This window comes from Acyrthosiphon pisum, chromosome X, assembly GCF_005508785.2.
Source record: "Acyrthosiphon pisum isolate AL4f chromosome X, pea_aphid_22Mar2018_4r6ur, whole genome shotgun sequence".
Lineage (NCBI taxonomy): Eukaryota > Metazoa > Arthropoda > Insecta > Hemiptera > Aphididae > Acyrthosiphon > Acyrthosiphon pisum.
The window spans coordinates 3,624,626-3,648,673 of NC_042493.1; the positions used below are offsets into that span (position 1 = coordinate 3,624,626).

General features: G+C 29.8%; 3 protein-coding genes across 3 annotated transcripts in view; all 3 read left to right on the forward strand.

Moving 5' to 3' along the window:
• Positions 1-3,850: 3,850 nt before the first annotated feature.
• LOC103309773 lies at positions 3,851-4,264 on the forward strand. The gene has a single exon (XM_008186069.1). It carries the CDS (start codon positions 3,851-3,853, stop codon positions 4,262-4,264), a length of 414 nt encoding a protein of 137 aa, XP_008184291.1.
• A 3,664-nt stretch (positions 4,265-7,928) lies between these two features.
• On the forward strand, positions 7,929-10,878 carry LOC100569880 (neuropeptide SIFamide). The gene is made up of 3 exons (XM_003245309.3): positions 7,929-8,024; positions 9,789-9,954; positions 10,643-10,878. The coding sequence occupies exons 2-3, from the start codon at positions 9,822-9,824 to the stop codon at positions 10,735-10,737; spliced, it is 228 nt and encodes a 75-aa protein (XP_003245357.1). The 5' UTR covers positions 7,929-8,024; positions 9,789-9,821; the 3' UTR covers positions 10,738-10,878.
• A 3,784-nt stretch (positions 10,879-14,662) lies between these two features.
• LOC100162711 overlaps positions 14,663-24,048 on the forward strand; it is a 76,762-nt gene continuing 67,376 nt past the window's right edge. The window contains exon 1 of the mRNA XM_001948456.5: positions 14,663-15,214. Coding sequence (XP_001948491.2) covers positions 15,085-15,214 — 130 coding nt within the window. The 5' untranslated portion in view covers positions 14,663-15,084. The remainder of the gene's footprint in view (positions 15,215-24,048) is intronic.

Consider the following 24,048-nt stretch of genomic DNA (forward strand, 5'->3'; position numbering starts at 1 on the left):
AATGGCGCACTAATGTTTGGTAAAAGAAAAATTTCAAAAATGTAATTTTTTCCTTGAGGCCCGGGGCTGGTGAACATTTCAGCCTCCCATATATGTTTTTGAATTTCCGGTTAAACCAGTATCGCACAAATTCTAAAAATAGTCACACAAATTCACACTAATGGCACACTAATTTTTAGCACAACAAAAATTTCAAAAATTTTATTTGGGGGGGCTGGAGAAATATATGTGATTATTCTTCCATAAAGGCAGTTTATAAAGTTGAAGACTTGAAGTAAACCTTAGTAACCATAACAAATCATTAGGTATACTCAAATATGATATTAAGTGTTATTGTTTAAAAGGTTTTAAATAAATTAACTTTTCTCAATTAAAAAACACAGATGGTAATATACTATGAATTACGATCGAATTATACATTGTTTTAATGTGAATACATTATAGGTACCATTGATTATAAATAATATAGTAAATAATATTTACTTTTGTAGAATTTATATTATTTATATTTATGTAATCGCGGGTTTCTGGGTGATCGGGCTTATCGATTGAGTGTGAACCGATCGTTGCCCATATCCGGACCGTATGTTACATTATTAATAATTGATTGTATTGTGTGTGTGTGTGTGTGTGTGTGTGAGTGTGTGTGCGTACACCGAGCGGTCGGGCGACCCGCGTACGAATATTATTTTGTTCTCAAGTTAAGTGTTGAGATATTTAGAGCGAAGCGAGAACATTTTTTAAGGTATAACCAATTCAACTACTTTTAGGTCCGTATACCCATACATTTATTTACCAATACACCACTGGGGATGACTAGTACCGGATCTACAAATTGTATCCCGGGGCACAACTTAATATTATCGCCCCTACGCTATATGCTTTATGAATATAAAATTTAAAATTTGCGTCCCTTACGATTAGCGCTTGGGGCATGAGCCCCGGATTCCTGTTATTCCTCATTTTTTTTTCTTGATGCTTTTGAATATTAAGTATTGAAAATATTTTACTCATGATCCCCAGAGTACCAACTAGATTTACTTTTCAACCAAAAATAATGCTGAAGTACAACATTTTATCGTTTTTGCCTGCCTCAAAAGGTGACGAAAGGCACAAAAAATGAAAACATACATAATATTGTAAAAGCAATACATTCATCGCTCTGTTCAGAATCAAACATTGTATAGTTACATACTTTTCAATTAAGTAGTTTCTAAAATCAAACATTGTATAGTTACATACTTTTCAATTAAGTAGTTTCTAAAATCAAACAATTAATCTTGACTAAAAAATAAACCTCATTCAGTTTAGGACTTAAAATAAATTAATACCAATCTAAATAAGTTGTGTATTATTTATTTTGGTTTAAAAATAATGACTTAGTTACATCATTCAATCTCTCTATTGCCACCCGAGCGTGTAATTTGATAGTTTCATCTTTGTAGTACTGATATCGGTCCTTGAGCATAATATTATGATAGATATCTTTTATACCTACTGGACTCCAAAATCTGTGAATATTAAATTAGGTTAGTACCTACTTATTACATATGTCTGTTATTTTTTGAAAATGTTTTCATTGAAGGTTTAAGTATGAGTATCAAAATTGTGTAGAAATACAATATATTATATTCATGAGAATACCATAGGAAACGTCATGTTTTAGTCAGGGGTTCCTAAACTATGGTATGTTAAGTCACATGGTGATATGTAAAAGGCTATAAGTGAATAGAGAAGATAAAGTATTTATTTATCATAGTTTATGATTGATATACCTAATATTAGTTTATATTTGTGTAAACAATTATTACTAACATTTTTAAACATTGTTAGATATTATCTCAAACTTTAGAAAATATGTAAATAAACCGTATTTGTTGACACACACCAAGCAATACATTAAGTATAATCTTAGGAGGTAATAACAAATTTCTAATTCTTGATTTTAATATTTTTTACTGACTTATCATTTTTAAATTTTGAACACCTATATTCAGTGATTGGTGGTACGTGACTAACCCATACTGAATAAACATGAGTGATACACAAAATATGATTAAACACTGGTTTAAATATTATCTAATTCATTAACAATACAGAAAATAATATAAAATTATGCATTTTATTTATTTTTATTAATTACAATTTGTTGTGAGCTTACTCCAAGTAGTTCTGAGTCTCCTCCTTGAATGATCATTTGTAGTAATAAAACAACTGCTCTACGGAGTTCAATCGCTGGATCATTTTTAAGTACGTTTTTCGCACATTCAACAATTTCAGCAACATTTTTTCCAAGATTATAATGCAAAAGTCGAAAAACATCAGCAAGATTCGAAAGACTTGATGCCCTTAATAAATGGTCATTGTCTCTGACGCCATACGTAAAACAATTTAGTTATCGGTTTTGGTGTGAAAAAATTGCTTCAACTAGAATGTTATCATAGTTTTAACTTTTAATTTGTACAATTTATAATTTATTTACATCTTTGGGCCATATCATAAACGATGCTTAAGAACAAGCATTGCTTAAGCTAATTTGGATAATTAAAAAAAAATAATAATTTGTGATAATAACTAAAAGCAGGCCGTTACACCTGCATGTGTTGTCTTCGTCTTACAAATTTACAACATAGCAAAAACTGTTTTGTGCAGGATATAACCATTCAGGCTATAGTAATAGTTAAGACTCTAAATTGATATACAATATAGTTCAGAACATTATCTGTGTAATATTGTTTTTATTTTTTTGATATCACTTGTACGAAAAAAGTTTTTACTGATTCAAAATCCATTATTTTTTTTGTGTTTTTCAATCTTCAATAATTTTATTTGTGTTTCAATATCGAAAAAAATGAAAACCATATTTCACAACTAAAGTGCTCCTTTTTATATGAGAAAAATGTTGTTTCTTAGTTATTATCATGGCTCGGAACATTATGATTTTGCATATTTCTGAAGAAGCTGAATATTAAAAATCTGATTTGATATAAATTTACTTCGTAGCACAAACCAAATACAAAAATGTATGTTGCATATTTATGCATATCTGTCTAAGTTTACATGATTTTGCATATTTAAAGATTTTAAGCATATTAATGCATATTATGTTATTGATTTAAAAAAAAATTAAAGATAAAGTCACATACATCGTCGCATCGTCTATATTTTGAGTTATAATATATCGAGAATGATTGCAACTAACAACAATTTATTTTTACCAAAAACTATTTATTTTATCTATTATATATATATGTTACGGTAAAAGTACGAATAGCGGTAAAACCTAGAATTTACCGGTAAATCCTAGGTTTCGCCGACTGCTGACGGTAAATGTCCGAATTTCGGGCATTTACCGATTGATTTCGGTAAAACCTAGGATACACAAAATAGTTTTGTCAACCCCGAATGATTTTTGTAGTTTGGACTTTTACAAACGAGATTTGGTAAATCTTAGGATAAACAATCAGTGTTAGTAAAAGTCCGAAATTGTTTACCAAACCGAAATTATTATATTATAATATATTATGTTAAATTAAATTAATGTTATTATTATATATTATGACAACAAATTTTTATTATTATTATTATTATTATTATTATTACTATAATTTATTATATCAAAATTGAAACTATTGCGTTCATTTTATAACGATCGATTTTAGGGATTTTCATTTCGACTTAAATATAATAGATAATAACGGAAGACACGTTAATAAACAAGGATGATGAAACTTTAGCAAATGAAAATTTAGAAATAAGGGACGTAGAAAATGTAATACCGGTGAGGACACAAAAAATTAATCAACAACGAGAAGAATCACACATTGGACTTCAAAAACAAGCCAGAAAAATGAAGGAAATGTCAAACAAGCAAATGCCAACTGTATTAATTGGACAAACCGTCAAGGTTAAAATTCCGGAAGTCGATCGAAGTAAAGTTGATGCCCGCACATTACTGGCTGTGGTGTTAAAAGTTGTGGATGGAGAATTTTATCGCCTGGGTACAAAAGCAGGAATACTCTCTCAACTTTTCACTCGGAATCAGTTCACCTTATGCGAAGACATTTTTTTAAAATCGGCAATAATTCCAGAGAATGAAATTGGTATTCGTCAAGCAGTATTGCAACTGTCTTTGACTGGCGGACAAGGGTTAATAAGGTGTGACTGTTTGAAGAAATGTATAACAAATCGTTGTAAGTGTCGAGCCAAAAATGTATTGTGCAATTCAAGATGTCACAGTAGCCAAGCCTGCACAAACAAATAATTGTATTGTTGTAATAAAATATAATAATAGTTTAAACTCTTGTAATAATAATAATAATAAAAATTTGTTGTCATAATATATAATAATAACATTAATTTAATTTAACATAATATATTATAATATAATAATTTCGGTTTGGTAAACAATTTCGGACTTTTACTAACACTGATTGTTTATCCTAAGATTTACCAAATCTCGTTTGTAAAAGTCCATACTACAAAAATCATTCGGGGTTGACAAAACTATTTTGTGTATCCTAGGTTTTACCGAAATCAATCGGTAAATGCCCGAAATTCGGACATTTACCGTCAGCAGTCGGCGAAACCTAGGATTTACCGTACTATTCGTACTTTTACCGTAACATATACATTGTTATTGTCGTTGTAATTATTTTCTGTATTTGATACATTAAAATTTTAGATTCTGAGCTAGTGGAACGATGAATGTATTGATTTTACAATGATGTGTTTTTTTTTATTTATTTTTTTAAAAATCTTTTCTTGTGTCTGTTATCACCATTTAGGACAATAAAAGTGCTTAGATTTTCAGTATCTTTTCTGATAGGAAAGTGAATCTAGTTGGTACTTAGGGGGATTAAAAGTAAAAATTTCCCAGTAGCTTTCAAAAACTACGTGAAAAACAAAAGGAAAATTAAGGAAAAACGGGAATTTTTAAGTAAAATTTTTGGTTATTGGTGCAACTCTAAAAAAAATGACCGTAGGTATATACAATTTTGACTGAATGTCTATATTGTAGGCATTTTCTATACTACATTTTCTAACATTTTCCAAATATTTTGACTTAATTTGAACTGTTTACGAACATTTTTAGTTTCCATATTTTTTTTTTTTCTATAAATATCAATAAAATTGTATTTGTTGGTTAAAATGCTTGAAAAATTAATAGAAGGTTCCTAAAGGCAGATGAAAAAAATTAAAAATCCATAGTCACAATTTTTTTTATAAGCATCTAAAGTTCAAATATTGACAAAATACGTAAAATTTACGAAAATAACCAAATTATTTTGAATTAAGAATTCATCAACATTTTTTTTTTAAATCTAAGATTTGAAAATGTAATACAAGGTTCCACATATGTTTGTCTATCTTTTTCAAAAAAAAAAATGTCTACAAGATAGTCAAATTAAATTTTTATGAGCGTTTGAAATTCATATTTTTACAACATTTGATATTCACTAGGTTTCTCATGTAACGATTTTCTTATTTTATTGTAATTAAAAAACAAATAACTGTAGAATGTAGATACTTGGAAATTTCGCTGAATGTTTATATTAGCATTTCTATACACTATACAATTTTGAAAAAAATTTGACTCTTTTTGAGCTGTTTACGGATATTGTCAGTTTTCAATTTTTTTAGTTTTTTTTTTCTATAAATATCAATAAAATTTTGTTTGTTGGGTAAAAAAGCGTAAATTTAATGCAAGGCTTCTCATATATTGTTACAATAGCAGTTGAAAAATATTAAAAATACATAGGCACAATATTTTTTATAAGCACTTGAAGTTCAAATTTTGACAACATTTATTAAAATTTAAAATTGAATAATTATTTTGTAGTTAAAAATTTATAAAATGTTCAACTTTTATATCTAAGGATTTAAAACCAGATTCTACGTAAGTAGTTAATAATTCTGTTACCAAAAAATCAAAAAAAAAAAACATAAGCTCAGTTTATTTTTATACTCATTTTAAGTTCAAATTTGGACGAAATTACATATTAAAAAACCTAGAATAACTATTTTAGTTATTTTGTTGTGATTGTATAATATTATTCGTGGGTACTTGAAACTTCTAAATTGTACTATTATATATTTATGATAGTACCACGGTTTGTTGTTGATGTATAACGCGTTATAACTCAATCATATAAAAATGTCTAATGGAAGGTTAGGTAAAATGTCGATCTCTAAAATATTATTGTTTTATTTTTTAATTTTTTAATTTTTAACATTCAATGAAATTTTCATGTATCTACAGTTATTTGTTTTTGAATTACAACAAAATAACAAAATCGTTACATGAGAAATCGAAAGATTATCCAATCTTGTAAAAATATAAACTTCAAACGTTTATAAAAATTTAATTTGATTTACTTGTAGACATTTTTTTTTTTGTTGACTTATGTGGACTTATGGGGAAACTTGTATTACTTAAATCTTCGATTTAAAAAGACAATTTTTTATGATTTCTTAACTCAAAATAATTTGGTAATTTTCGTGATTTTTCAGTATTTTGTTAAAATTTTAACTTTCAATGCTTATGAAAAAAAACTGTAAAAAAAAATATTTTTCAACTGCTATTGTAGAAATGTATCAGGAGCGTTGTATCAAATTAAGACACAAAAAAAAAACACACACATCATTGTAAAATCAATACAATGATCGCTCCGCTCTGGATCTAAAAAAGGTCAAGGGGGAGATATACCTCCCTAATCCCCCCCGTAAATACACCACTGCTAATCAAATATATACATGCTTTTAAGAGCTTAGTAGACAAATATTTTTAAATAACTACAAAGAGTAAATTATTGTTAAATCCCATGGTTCTTAACTCAGTTGATCCTGTCCAAATGGACTTGCCTAGATATTCACGATTTAGGTACTCACTACTTCTTGATATGATTTAAAATGAAATCTGTTGCAAAATATTTACATAAATAGGTAGTTAGTATAGGCAATAGGCAACTGTAAATTGCTAGGTAGCTAATCAATCTGTTAACTGTTAAGTATTATTTGCAATGTTGGATGTTATTATATTTTGTTACCTTCCATGTCATAACAGCCCGCAGTCGTTGTAATTTGGAATAGGTAATGAAAATCTACAAACAACTAACAAGCATAGTTATTTACATAATTACATACCAGCTAATATACATTATGAAATGCCAATATTTTGACACCTATTACTTACACACGATTTGTCATGTAATAATTTTATACATACGTATAATAGTATCTACTAATAAGCTATAAAAATACTTGTGTTTGAAGAAAACAACATAGGTAGCTTAAAAATCACGGACTACACTGAGTGCTGAGTAGGTACTGGCATCCCTCTTGCTCAGCTCCGACTTCTAAACATTAAAAATTAATATAAATTGTCAATAACGAATAATAATTCACTATACGCCACGACAAAGGACGTATAATATTACCTATACAATTTTATGTCTCGAATCAAAATTCCTATTATATTTTATGCCACAGTGGGATTTAATGTAAAAGTAAAGTCTATAATACATATATCGTATATTACATTCGGCCGTCACAAATTTAAGTCACACCGTGGAATAGGTTTTAATAAAGGCAAAGTACGTGTTAAGGCTGTGGTGTATAGAAAAAATAATTTTGATCAAGAAAACGTCACATATAATGAAATTTAAATTGAATTCGCGATGGAAAAAAGTGATCACGCTCGTCCCGCTTATGATAATAATTATGTTATATTTTGATTTGTTTCAACGCGACGACGTCAATATTTGACACAGTGAAAAATGAATGTCATTTGGGAAATGCGTCGATAATAAAGTTGCAGTAAATTTGTTTTGGGAATTGCTGCTCGGAAATAATAATGAAATATAATAGAATTTAGAACATGCGTATGGCGTGACGTCTATTCCTGTATAGATTTAAAATAATCGGGAAAAGGTACTATAAAAGGAGCCCGGTCATCGTATCACATCAACAAGTCACTTCAGTCTCTCAACAAGACAACATCTCCGCATCTCAAAAAAAAAACTGTGAGTATTTACCTTATATTTTCTGATACATATTTCTGAACAAAGGCTTATAAAAAGTTTCAACGGTATTATATTTAAATTTCAAGTACGTTCGTAGCATAATATGTTGTACTCCGTAGTTTTCATTCTAAAAAAATTAATTTTTGTAACACAACTTTCTCAAACATACTTCTTTTAAGGACAAGTCCTCATGCTTGACTGATTAATATTAAGAAATCACACTTCTGCTAAAGAATAATTTTTGTAAAATATTAAAACTTAGTTTAACTTTATTATATTCTTACTATAAAAATGGGATTCATGATTGTAAGACATTTTTTATTGTATCCGAGATTATAAACCTTTAATAACGATTAAACTTCCACGCTCATTTTAGACTTTTAGAGCGTTCAAATATAAATTAGCAAATTTCACAAAGCGAAACATGAAACATCCATTTCTTGGTTCAAACAACTTGTTTAAATTCTCTTCGTTTTCTCCAATAGTTAATAAAATGTTATAGGTATACATTGTTAATTTAACAAATTATTAATAATTTATATTCATTAAATCTAATAAAGTGTTCTCATATCAGTAAGTTATTAAATTTCCTTTTATTTCTATGTCGGAGAACGACATTACTATACTACATTATTATCTATAATACACTTTAAAGCAATAGTAACAGACATATTATAAGTTTTAACAGTACTATTCAGGTTCATAAATAATTGTTAGATCGATATTTTTCAACATATTTTATATTTATATGAAGTAAGAGTCTGTAACTACAAAATTTAAAAATAAAATATATACCTAAGTACTATATTATTTTGATTTTCTATTAATATCTACCTATAGGATTATTATTTTCTGAAATGTATAGAAAATTATTTTGAACATTTATCTGAAAATTTCAGTCACTCTTGTCATTTCTTCGTAATACTTTCAAAAATACAGAATAATTCTAAATATCGTTATTCAACGTACCTATTGAATATACTCGCTAACGAAGCTTTCCAAACATATAAAACCGGGTAATTTTCCGTATATTTGTAGCATATAATAATAATAAATCTGAATGAAAATTAATTTATAATAATTGTTAACTATTGTCAAATAAATATTTGATTAAAGTTGATCATATACTATGTAAATATAATATAATATGTTATGTTTATATTTATATAAATAATTAAATTGTATTAAAATGCATATGGATACAAATACGACAAAAGTAACTAGTGAATACCGATTCATTTTATACCTTTCTAGTGATTTTAAAGTAAACTATATTTTTGAGATTATGACATATTGTCATGTCGTTCGTTCATAAAAATAGTGCACAATAAAAATAAATTTAAACTGTTGGAGCAACTTTTTTTTATCTTAAATTGTAAAATCATTACTAAATAATGCATATTTTAAGAACGCAAATACCTACCTTTTCCCAAAATGTTATCGTTTTTCAAAAGTAATAAGTAATAAATAATAATTAATATAGTCAGTCTGTGTCAAATACATTTTAATATATATTAATTTCTATATAATTTCGAAATAAAACAACAATAGAAATAATAAAAGATGTCCTGTTAAATCTTTTGAATTATCAGTGATTAATATATATTTTAATTTTAAAAACTAGGTTAAAAAACCCCTAAAAATCTCCAATTTGGGTTGATCGTAAAATATAATAAAAACTTATAATATTATGTAATTTATATCAATACATGTACCTAATATTAATATCAAGTTGGAAACGTTAAAGCGTGCATACGTTTTCAGTCTAAAGAAAAGCCGAAGCCGCCTAACTTCAACATGAACTTCAAGTGCACCGTAGCCGTGTTCCTCCTGATGGTAGTGTTGATGTTCGCCACGGACTCCACAAACGGCTTCAGAAAACCACCTTTCAACGGCAGCATCTTCGGAAAGCGAACCATTTCTTATCCGGGTACGTTGTACAACGTTTTTTTACCGTCACTCGTTGTCTCTCGCCTGACGTTCAGTTTCGAAGCGATAAACTATCGTTCTATATTATTATTCCGAAGGGGGAAAGAGTAATTTTGGGCGTTTAATAGTTTATTGCACTCCGATGAGGATTTTCAAATTGTTTTTTTTTCATTCCTCGCCATCGCGCACCTACAGGGACCAGACGACCAGCGTACATTTTCATTGGATTTTCAAACCACAAAAAAATTGTTTATCAAAATAATTTCATAAAAAATCTGATTATACATTCACTGCTATTTTATATATCAAAGCGTATTGTTTGAAAATAATCGTTAACTTGTCGGATGTAATATCAAGAACAACAAAACAATAACTTTTAAAAATTTTAAAAATATTTGTTCACAAAAACAAAAATTCAACATTTCTATAAAGTTTTCAAAATGAAATCTTCTGTTGGGATCAGAAAAAAATCCTTAAGAGTAGAAAATTTGACTTAAACTAAAAATTACAGAATAGCATAGATTAATGTTAATTTAAATTTAGAAATATAATTGCCTCTATACCTTAATAATAGACCTTTAAACGATATTAATACGATGGCACGAATATTATAATAATATATTATAATAGTGTATACAACATCAACGTTGAATTGTCAATCTTTTTTATGTATGTGTATTTTTGCGCAGAGTATGAAAACCCCGGAAAGACAATTTACACCATGTGCGAGATCGCGTCAGACGCATGCCAGAATTGGTTCCCCACATCCGTAGAGAAGAAGTGAATCGCCCGCACCTCCGCCAAGTAGAAAGCGAAATGTCAACCTGCGACGTTTCAAATCCATTAGTCGAAAATATGTAGTTGAATGAACCGTGTTTTGGTATTTTTTTTTCTAATAAAACGCTTGTCTGATATAAATCAAAAAGGTGTTTTAGATTATTATTTTTCAATCCTATTTGAAATCACCGTCGTGATCAATGCGATCCGAGTTTTCCTCACAATCCTCTAGTTATAACTCATCACTCTTAATCCATCCAGTGGATACGTAAAGCGTGGTCGGAAGCTAGCTGCACGTGTTATTGTTTGACGAAAATAATATTATCAGCAATTACTTAATAATTGTTTATAGTACAGTTATTATAATTGATACTGACGATATCGACTGTTTTTTTCGGCCAAAACATAACCATATTTTGTCTATGAGTAGAGTGGGGATTTAATTAATAATGCTCTAAGAAATAAGAACGATACATTATGCCTTAAAAGTTACTATTTAATGTACAAATAGTATTAGGTACAAAGCTTAATAAATAATAGAATTTCATGAAAAATTAAAAACCAATAAAATATAATTTTTTATCAATAGTATAACATTTACATAGGTACATTAGTTATATTTTGTGTTTCATTATAGCACTGAACAGTGAACAATCAGATACTGTTTTATAATTTCAAATAAAAGACTTCGAAGGTTATCGTCAAGTGTTGTTTTGCAACTTGAAAAACTTTGTTCCACACCAACTGAGGTCATAGGAGCGAACATAATACGTAATAAAAATAGAAATATTAGTAATATATTATAGTATATACCTATATAATATTATTTAACTTTTTGTTGTAAGGAATTTAAGCTTAAGTTTTATTTCATTTTATTTATTCCTATAAAAAACACAAACAATGCCTTCAACTGTAAAAATACTAAAAAATTAAAAATTAAAGTTTCATTTCTTGATGTTTGACACGAGTTTTGTGCTTGGAAAGCAATGTTTTAGAATATTCAGAAAAAACAATTCAAACAATTGCATTTAAATTCGTGCCCAATGTGTAATGAATGAATGAATGATACTTAGTACCCACACGTACAAGTAATTGCCTACATTAAACTCCTTAAAAACATTAGCCTCGGTAGCCGGTAAGTATATAATAATAATCTTCAAACTATCGAATTAATTTCGATAATGTTCTCCCAAATTAATATTTGAACACTTTTCAACCAGTTCGAACACTACAATTTTCGAACGATCAGCCCTTCACTATTACAGAATATGTCGTATTATTATAATATTACACTACCTATGCACAAATGCACGTGTATTGTACAATACAAATTGAAAACCATCATTCTACGTATTATTGTTCAAGGAGTAGTATAATAGTTAATCAATTACATCTGAATTATTTATAAGTACTAGTGATGCAGGTATGTCATCCAGACATGCTCCGATGCTCATATAGAACGATATAGATATTTCGATTCGACATCGATGTCGATATGAATATATTAGAATTTATATTTTGATAGAAAATAAATGAAACGATTTATCAGATATCGCTAATTATAGTATGCAGCAAATTTACCTTTAGTAACCAAATTTTATTTAATATTATTAAAAATTATTTTTATGTATATTATACATATACTAATTTATTATAATGTTTATTTTTGTTGTGTAGGTATAAATGTATGACATAAAATAATTCATCTATACAAAACAATTGTATTATGACTGAATAAAAACCATCAATAATTAACGCATTCCTGATACAATATATTTTATATTTTTACTCGATATCGCGAAATTATGATATCGATATCATATATGAAATATTATCAATATTATAGTAAAAATATATATTCCCAGCTTTGAAATAAGTACCTAGTGTTGTAAAAAAATGTATACTTATAATTTATTGGTATCAAATACTTGTGTTATTAAGTAATTAAACTGTATTTATTTGTATTTTAATTGTCATATTCCTGAATTCCAACAGTTTTTTTTCTAAATTTTTGTTGTGAGTTGTGATCATGACATTATTCGACAGCAGTTAGGGTGAACAAACATCTATTTTCGTGTCAGTAAACATTTCTTATAAACTGTCGAAAAATCCTTAAAATATTGATCAGATAGGTAGGCACTAAAAATCATTTATAACTTATAATAGGTATCTATAATATGATGCAATAATAAAAATTAACTATTTTTGGGTAAAATGAACCTTTGTCAGTATGGCCATATTAAGAATTGCTATATAATATTACATATTGCACAAGAATTAAATTAAATTAACAATTATATTATAATTGTCATGACAAATAGACAATAATAGTCTTGAATTAGCTTTTGTAGCGTAATATTATAATATAAAATTGTCTGTTGCACATATTGTCGGTATTTAATATTTAATTCATTTTTTAATATTATAATATTGGCATATCATAATATTATGTATTATATATTTTAAATTTTAATACAGAATATAATTGACACATATCCGATGGTCAGTAGTGAAACTATAAAGGTACAATCTAATGTACGGGAAGTTGAATATTATATAATGTGAGTCCGGAGTCGTTGGGGACACAGATAGGTATTAGATAAACCATAACCGCATTAGACTACAATCTTAAAAAGGTCGGTGCTCTATATAAGGCGATTTTGATTCATCGTTTTCCGTATGACCGTACAAGGCATTATCGATCGTATTCCGTCGATTTTTATTAGTGCAAAATAGTTCGAAGCATACAATATTTAACCCATTTGTTTGTTTTCCATTTATTGGCAGATTTGCGTTGCAGATAATATTTTATATTATTCAACAACGTTCGGCGGCACGCATGTATTTCCCTAAAGACCATCGCGACTTACAGTTCATCGCTGCAGTGTTACAAAAATGTAAAATTATCCTAAGTTCTTACTATAGTAGGTATAGACTTTAGTGCCACAAGAGAGGCATCGTCGAATCTAGAGACTTTCGGTTGTTATTCATTAACTGCGGAAATATTTAGTACTATAGTACTATAGAGGTGTATGGATGTATCTACTTATATATAAGTAGGTACATGTCTATAAAGTGATATAATATAATAAAAGTCTAATAAAATAATATATCGACGGAGATAATTTGAAGACAATTGAGGTAATAGTATCATCGCGTGTTTGATAAAATTAAGAAAAATAATAACATTTTAAATACTGTGCGATATCACTATAATTAGGGGGTGAATTTAAATGTCCTAAAAATAGGTATTCCCAAATTAAGGCAAATTAGCCAACGAGCCAATTATTTTGCGTTAATATTCCCGGTTTTCCGTAATTTGTGCGTTTCCAAATCAGTTTTTAAAGAACCGGGCATTCGTCACACTCTATTATTTCTTTATACCCCAATGGTACTAACTCGATGCAATTTGCTACCAGAAACCTCGTTCGAGGATCAGAGCTTTTTTTCTACTATAAAAAGTGTAAAAAATTAATAATATGATATGAATATTTAAAAATCACACCCTCGTCATTGTAAAACCGAAAACATTCATCGCTCCATTCAGAATCTAAAATGTATTCTCTTCGGGATAACATATACATTATAATATAGTTTTGACTTTTAAACTCGGCTGAACGTATATTATATTATTATGTCACGAGTTTTATTGTTTTCAGAATAATATGGTCAATTAATGATCATAATGTACCGTAATAATGCGTGTGCAGTCACCAGTCCTAAATTAACATTTGATAATAATTAAAACGAACAGTTTATGCCGAAAACGTAATATTATTTTACAGTCATATCGCGCGTATGTCGACGGAGCGGTGGGAGAGGAAACTATAGTGATGGAGCGATGCGAATTGAGCGAGAAAGAGCGAGCGAGAAACACGACAGGGTGGGAGCGAATGGAACAGCCGTCGTCCTCGGCGTACGGTCGAGAGCGCGCGCGCGCCAGTACACGTTGTTCCGGTTTCGGGTGCGTTCGCTGTGTGTACCTCTTGCCTGACCAGACGGTAACGACATAAAATTTTAAAAAAATAACTCAAAGCGTAAACAAATACGCGTATCGTTGGTACCGGTGACGGGCTGTCTCTCTTTCCATCAATCTCTCTCTCACTGTCTCCCTCGCCCAACAAACATAGTAGGTACCATCGTATACATCGTATACACACGCAACGGCGACGACTATGCGATCGCTGCACGCCGTCCCGGCGCACCCACAGCAGAAGATCGTCCCGTCGTGACCACGCGCGCGCGTACTTATTGTTATAACGATATAGGCCATCGCCGACACAACACGCCGCCGCCGTCCCGAGGATAGACCGCCGCCGCAGAAAACCGGGAAAACCCGCCATCGCCGTCCCAGATGCGTCCCTCCGTGGTGTCACTCGGCCGACCGCCGTCGGTCCGGTCACCGGCCACCGTCCTGCTGCTGCTGGCCGCCGCGCTGCTCCCGAACTCCGTCCTGTCCGTAGAGTCGTCCACCGATTCGAAACGTGAGTATTTCCGCCTTTATCGATTACCTATGACGATAGTGAATAATGAAATAATAAAATAGTGAATTTATTATTACAAGTCTACGCCCTACGGCGCCACTAGTGAAATTCGAAGTGAAATTGTAGGTAGTTGTAACGTTTTTCATTTTTATCGACCTCGAAATATCGAAAGATATTTTTCTTTAATTTTTGAACATGACGTGTCTCCCACGTGCATATTATTATGTTTATAGGAGTATTAAACATATTTACAAAACCAAAATCATATTTTTATTAATTAATTCATTTGTGCAAGTAACATACCTACCTACGGTTTGTAATTTAATTTCTTCAATTCAAAATTATTAGGGAGTACCTATGGTTGTATATGAATATGAATAATTTATGAAATTTAAATTATCAGTTTATACATGACAAGTATAATGACCACGTAAGTTTAAAAGAAAAACCACGTGATGAAAGTGTTTTTATATTATTATATTTTTTATTAATTTTAAATTACGTAAAATATAAATACAAAATGTGACACAATATATTATGTAGTTTTAACTTTAAAGTTTGAATTTTTTAGTTAAAATTCCATGGGATTATAATAACGTGACCCGATGACTGATAAATATTAATATAATGTCATTATAGATCTTGTAAAAATGTAAAAACTATTATTATAGGTACGCCCCCGCAAAAAAAAACACTCTATTTTAATATTTTAAAACTTGTTTTATTAGACATTATATTTATCTTGTACACTCGTCCCGGAAATCAAGCGGGTTTTCAACTGAAATACATGTAATAATATTGCATTTATTATTTATTATAACTTTTTAATATAATATGGTTAACAGTTTTATTTTTTACCATCGTTAATGTCACCATTTGTCGACTCAGCGTCCGTTGACTTTGTGTACACTATTATTATTATACAATCTACTGGCTTTAGCCTAACAATTTTTCCCCATTGCCCAAAGTGGCTGTGACTCGTCATACGTCTGATATAATATAAGAATAACATGCTTTGTGGCCTTTTGTGAGCGAGGAGGCGGATTAGAGGCGATTTAAGATCGACAATATGTATTTTTTATTATTTTGATATTCTTTACAGGTATAATATTATTATTATTATTAAATGTATAATATTTTAATGTCATAGGATTATAATATGAGAAAATCGCAGGAATTGAAAAGAATATAAATCTATTATAATATTAGATATTGTTTTATTCAAACTGTCTAAATCCACCGCACGTCTGATACCGAGCACTTAAAGACCGATTATAATAATGTAATATAGGTAGGATCTTAGGATTTGTTGGTAATTCACTCGTTTTATAGGACTGCAGCCCTCTTCGAAATTTCGGGAAAATTTAAAAATGATATTATTGTTTTGTGAATGTATTACTACATTACAATTGTAATTTATATGAAGGTTGCTGTGAAAGTCTAAATTAAAGCCCACTCACGGCATCGATATACCAAACTTATGAGTAAGGCTATAAATTTAATGAACTACAAATCCTGTAAAATGCACTAAAAAATCAAAATTTAAAAAGTATAAAAATCCATTAAGTTTTATTAAAAAGTAAAAACTATGTAGAAAGCGTGTAAAAAGGTTTTATTGACGGAAATTGTTATAGAAAAAGAAAAAGAAAAAATTAAACAATGTCAAATTATGCTAAATAAAAGTGTCAACATTTATTTAGTTGGTATAATTTAATTCACACCATATTATGTGCCAACTGTCAAGTAATAGCTTTATTTTAGGTAATGAGCTAAAAATAATAGATTTTCCAACAAATTCCATCCTGTGGTTTAGGACACTTGTTAAGCCTCCTCTGTGCGACAAATTGTCAGCCCCCCCCCCCCATCATCTACCCTACCATAAATGGTCATGGCTATGCCATTGATCAACTAAGGTGCAGGTACAGATATCTATTGGAGATGCCAAAATAATATAAATACCTATGTATATATTTTATAGGATTTATACGATAATAACGACGGCGTTGTTTTGCGTACCAGACGAACTGAATGTCGAGTGAGTCTTTCTGTGCCACACCATTTATGGAACGAGTCAAAAAACGCGTCGTAAAATGTCCTTAATATATTATAGTATTATACTATTGCCATATTTTAATAGTAATAACTATCGTTTGTCGTATAATCATGATCGACTTCCATGTCGTGCGGAAAGGCCGAAACGTGTAAACAATATAATCTTATTAATTATAGGCAATTTTTACGACGATATTATGTTTCTGATATTATTGTAATAAGCGTCGGAGATGCGAATAATGACTGGCTATAAAACAACAACAAAAATATTGTCGTGGATCGTAATGGCGATTGGACACCAAAGCTATAAACTAACAACATTACCTACACGATTCCGATCCGTGTGGCTCCGTTTTGGACACGGTCGTTGTTAGTATGTATTATAATATTATGAACGCGTTGATAAGATTTTATAAAACCTATTTTCCTGCATCAATACCCGTTTCCACCAAAAGTGTACCTTTTCCTTTTCCACCGATTCAACTCGTTTCCACCAAAACAATTTCCATACTATGAAAAGCTGTGATACATAGTAAGGGACGCTTATTTAAAATAGCTACCATAACATGTATATTGTATAATATGATATTGAAAAACAGTGTATTATAAATTATAATTAAACAATTTTTATATAATTATATAATATAATAAATATAACTAAGCAACAACGATTACTTTATTTTTGATACGGCGGTACAGAAGTCGTGAGTAGGCCGAGTACAACATTTAATATAGAAAATAAAAAAATGTTGAAGTAAATAATAGTATTTTTTTAAATACAACAATAATAAATATATAACACCATTTATATTATATTTATATAATATATAAAATATGTACCCGATAAATTAACGACTTTGATACCGGTACAGCCAAGCATAATTGTATTGAAATCTATAATATTTTTCTGTTTTTCGATATTTTATAGTGTTTCAAAATATAAACCTACGGCTTTTAATAGTATATATAAATTATGTTTGTTGATATTTGATATGGTTGAAATTTTGTGGAAAAGGAAGGGTACACTTTTGGTAAAAAAAAAAAGGTAAGTATAGATACTTTTGATGGAAACGTGTTCCACCCGCTGTCCCTAGGTACATTTAAACATATTTAAAGATACTGTTCCACTATGATATACAGTGACCTAAATAATGGTCCGTGTTTAGAATTTCTTGTTGTTCACCAAATTAAAATATACTATATTGCTTAGGCAAAACGATTTCACTAGTAATTAATAATTATAATATTAATAACCTAGAAGTCGAATAATTTTGTATAATATAATATAATATATTATGGTAACGCGTTAACCACATGGTTGTCCGTGGAAAACGGTGCAACTGTAGAGTAATAGGTAAAGCAGTATTTTCAGTGGTGCTTCGGTATATTACAATAATAACAATAATAATAATTGTTTTGCACAGAGTTGATATCGCATAGCCGTGCAAAAAAATAATAAGTGTTATAGTTCGGCCCTTATAATTCCACGTCATGAACACGTTGGGCAATATAACCCGTCATCCGAAACTAAAGAATAGTCATATTAGATCTTATTATTAATATTATTATAATACTGCAGTGGTTTCACTAATGATTTTATCCAATTACCATGCAAATATATAACAATATAATTATATAACATCGACAGAAAAAAAAAAAAAAACATTGAAAATGGTGCTAAGTCGTTGTTTGTGTTCATATGGTGAATATTATTATTGAGCATTTCCTTTGCGTTTGTATTATAATGTTATAAGGCTGAGAATATAGTAATTATGATGCATGAACTAATTAAGGCCGCGTAAAATGCATTTAAAATCACAAATAAAAGCGTTAAACACTGCAAAAATTGTGTTTTATACTTCTCATTTGAACGGTTGTTATATTATATATCAGGATGGACTAATTAGATATCTACAAGTGCATCTAAAAAATCAGAGTAAAAATGTCTTGATTAATTAAAAATTATAATATACCCACTTATTACGGTATTATTGGAACTTTGTATACTATGAATAACCTATTATATATGAAAATTACAACGAAGAAAAAAATACATTTATCTTACACATTTACAGCCCCTGTTAAGTTGTACAATGACCTACATTTATAAATTGGGTACCTTTATAATGCATAATCAGTGGCGTACTTACCAAGGGTTTCGTGGATTTGTACATGGACATTTTTTCTAAAATTAATTTTCTTTTTACTATTCCGCTGCACTATTATGATCTACATCAGCGGTTCTAGAACTGTGGTACGTGTAAAGGCCGTATGGTACTACATATTATTATAATATTTGCAGTGGATCTAATATTATTTATATTTTGTCAAAATGCTGTTAAATGCAAATTAGTATTGTTATGAATGTATTGAAAGTTGAAACGTTGAGCATATATAGTATTATTTTGGTTATTTAATGAGTATGTTCAATAAACATCAAGCCCGGATTAAGGGGGGGGGGGCAGAGGGGGCCATGGCCCCCGGGTCTCGTTTAATTGGAATTTATTTAGGGGCCTCATATTTTTCTATTATTTCTTTCGTTATAGGCTATACATTGCATAAATCACTTAAAATAAATCGACAATTATTCTGCTGACGACATTATTTTCAATTACCTATGTCAAATAAACCTCTTATTATAATAATAATAAACAAAAAAATTTGACTGCGCTTATGATATTGGCATCAGAAAACGACATTCTTTAAAAAATTGATAATAAAATCTCTATGACTAAATTTGTCAAACAAAAGCGAGGGAAAAAAACTTGTAAATTATAAATTATAAATAAAGTGATCCATTATTCCTTATTTATTACTATGTGTACTTATATATATTTGTTATAATAGGCAGGTATATAATAATTAATAATATATTCATTTTTTTTCGTACGTGGGCCTCATTCAAAACTTTGGCCTCTGGACCTCAAAATGTCTTAATCCGGGCTTGATAAACATCGTTCATGACTGATTCGTAATACACACAACCGATAAAAAAAATTCCAGAACTACTGATCTATATAATAATAATATATAGGTCTGACATGAACGTATTTTTCACACAAGTGGCGAATTCTCCCCTCAGTAAAATATGCGACACACGATAGCTGCAGGTGTATTGGTATACAGTATACCTAATATTGATATCGGAACGCACGACACGGCTTACCGTCAAACCGGAGGTAATGACCTACACGATTGTGTGTGTTTCCAATTGAAAGTCTGATCGTTCGTACAATAATAAATAATAATACACCTGTATAATATTATATTATGCCTGCAACAACACGCACGGCTCGAATCGCGCATGAAATTAACACCCTCTACAGCGACGCACACGCCGTAGACAATGACCGATGAGAGACCAGCCATGCAATTTCCTTTGTATATTTTGATAACACATATTATTTCAATACAACGTAACATTATAATCATTATTAGACGCATCTATTATCACATAATATAGCGCCGGCATGGATTAAATAGGAGGGTTAACCTATGTGTTATCTGCAACAGGACTTGGGGGTATGGATAATAATATTATATTATAATAATATGTCGCGATGTTTTCTCTTTATTCTGATACCTACTGATAACTATGGAACATTTGCGTTCTATAGAACCAACCGTTTTGTGTCGTATATTATAGCTTTGTCAATATTATAGCGAATCAACCTAAACCATCAACATCGAAGTCAAAAGGAACGTTGGCTTATTTATACGACAAATTTATTTTTTTACGCAAGTCATGAGTAAGTATAGTTCTGTCAAATATTGCAACTCGACGTCGCTGATTAAAATATCGTAAAAAAGTCAACGTATACAAACACACGTATAAGGTTCTTACAACTTTAAATTTGATGCGTAAATAGATCACTCTAATATTAAATTCAATAACAACACAATATTGTGGTTCAGCTTAATTTTTTATGTTGCACATGGGCCAGAGATATATTGAAAACAAATAGTGCGCCGACATCCTCTTAAGTAATTGTTGTTATACATATACTTATACCTAGGTATAGTGTCGTAAGTGAATATTATTAGTGCGAGTGTGTAGTGTTATTGAGTGATCAATATATGATAAGTGTATAGGTCTGATGGCTGTGCTCTCGCCTTGGGAACCGCAAAAGAAAATAATAGGTAAATGAGTTATAAACATGATAATATATTCAAATAGGAAATTATAAACTTCAAAGTTCAATTCATATAGGTACTAATTATTCATTGTTTTTTACCTATATCGACAAAATGAGAATACAGTTGGTAATCAAATATATTATATCCTGAAAACTTATTTAATTTTATCAAACAAAAAAAAGAAACAAAAATAGAGACAATGGACGAAACACTTCTTAAAATATATAATTTCTAGCTTAATAATATTCTGAATAGATATGAGCTATATTTCAACAATTTACCAATTCAATTAAAATGTATAAAAAGAATTTAAATAATTTGGTTGCTCTATCTTTAGGGTAAGTTTATCTTTTAATTATTAGTCTGTTGAATCTAAATCGTTTTTCAGTATTAAAATTGGACCACGTTAACATTTCGATAGCAGAGAAGTAAATTTAAATTTTATTTCTAATATATTATATTAAAACAATTTGTAATTAATGTAAAGTATACCTACCAACATTTAAAATTTGAACGCGATAACGCAATACTTCTATTTAATCGAACGCGTTATGTGGTTTTCAATATTTTAAAATTCCAGCAAGTAACTGCTGCTACTTACAAATAATTTCGAAAATTTTCATGTACCACATCGTCTACATGGAAGAATAATTATAACAATATTCAATAATATTTCTATTTTTTTTTTTTTTAATTTGTGTATGAGTCGAGAACCACTGGTTATGACTTATGGATAACGTTTTTCAGAGAGTATAGGTTTTAAAATATCGAAACATTATGTAATAATTAATAATGTTTTCCTTAAATCAAACTTTTTTCACAGGTCAAGCAGCGCGTTCTGAATTCTGCTTCTCACTGAGATGTATTCGTCTCGCATGGCATACACACGGTACGAGTGTACGCGGCGTCCAACTAAAAGGACTTTAACGGTTGTCTTTTCTCGTTACGTATATGTACCCTTATATATATGCATCGCCTTACGCTATATATTATTATAATATATAATATCGTATATACGCCGACCGGCTACGACGCGATTGTGTTGGAAACAATGTCCACAGCGCAACGCATATAATACCTATATATAATATAATGTATTATTATATTATTATATATATGAGCGCCTAATAATATTATTACTTTATAATGGCATTGTATCTGTTCGGTGGGGCCAAGGAGCATGTCCGCCCCCGGCGCGCACTATTCGATTTACCTACGTGTACGAGATAACAAGATATATATTATTATTAGATGTATAGGTAGGTACAATATATAATACTATAATATGTTATTGTCACGCATACAATTTTTTTTGTGTGGTGGCGTTAACGATTTTGTCTGATGCAGTAACACATTTTTTTTTTTATGATACCTACCCATATTTATTATAATTTGTAGTGGGGGCGTATTTGGGATGTACAAACAGAACGTCGAGTCTTATCAACCCCCTCGCAAAATAAAAACTAGTGTCATCATTAATCCATAACTACCTATTCTTGTATATATTAACAGCACCGCAGTTTCACTGAAATTCACCCGGAAAGGGTTTTAATGCATGCAATAATATATTATGCAATTTTATCGAAAATTTGAAAAAAATTATACTTTTTTATAGGTACCAATGCAAATCAATAATATATAATAACTATTATTTATTGCTGCAGATGGTGTGCCTCGTATATTATTATATTTTATACATACAAATATACACAATGACATTTTGAAAATGCAATTTTTTCGACTAAAATTAATATTTAACTTACTGTAGTTCTCATTGGCACAAATTGAAGGGGGCTTGGGGGGCTTTGTCCCCCAAACTTAGCCGTAGCCCCCCCCCCAAAAAAAAAAAAAAAACATAGGACATACAATTTTAAAATGCTATATTGCAATGGTCTGCTTGCCTTTAATATATTCACCCCCCCCCCCCCAAGTCAAAAGTTGAAATTGCACCTATGGACTAGTCCTAATGCCTATAATAGTAAAATTAATTACTTTAATCACAATAATAATATCATAAAATAAACCTACTTAGTACTTAGTAAGTAGTAATATCAACTACGTTGTCTCCGTTCAGAATCATTTTTCATATAATATACAATGGTCAATCATTTTATATCATCGATTTAAAATTTAACACATCTATTACAGTGACTCTCTAGACATCTAATGCACAGCGTTACCCATTACCCATTTTTTTAATCTTCCATTTATATATTACATAGGTACATTATCTTAATAAATTGTTCCTTAGGATTGATTCTATAGCTATAATTACGCCACTGAGAGGGGGTGGCCGACTGCGAAGATAATTATTGTGCCAGCCGAACCGATGAAGGTATCTGCACGGCTGCGCTTGCAATCATGTTATTGTAGAGCAGCAAAATAATTAAATTGCTCATTAGTTATTAATCATTACTTATTACTTATATGATGTAAGTGGCGTAGCAACCTCTCTAAATTGTATAATATTTGTGCAAAAAAAAAATTTGTCATAATATGCTTCAGATTTCAACAAAATATGTGTAGTTGTCGTATGTTTCTATTTAATTTTTGATATAATATTAATATTAAGATTGATTACTACTACAATAGAGTGGGTAAAGTCTCCTTAAAAAATAAAATTAAAACAACACCCCCCCCCCCCC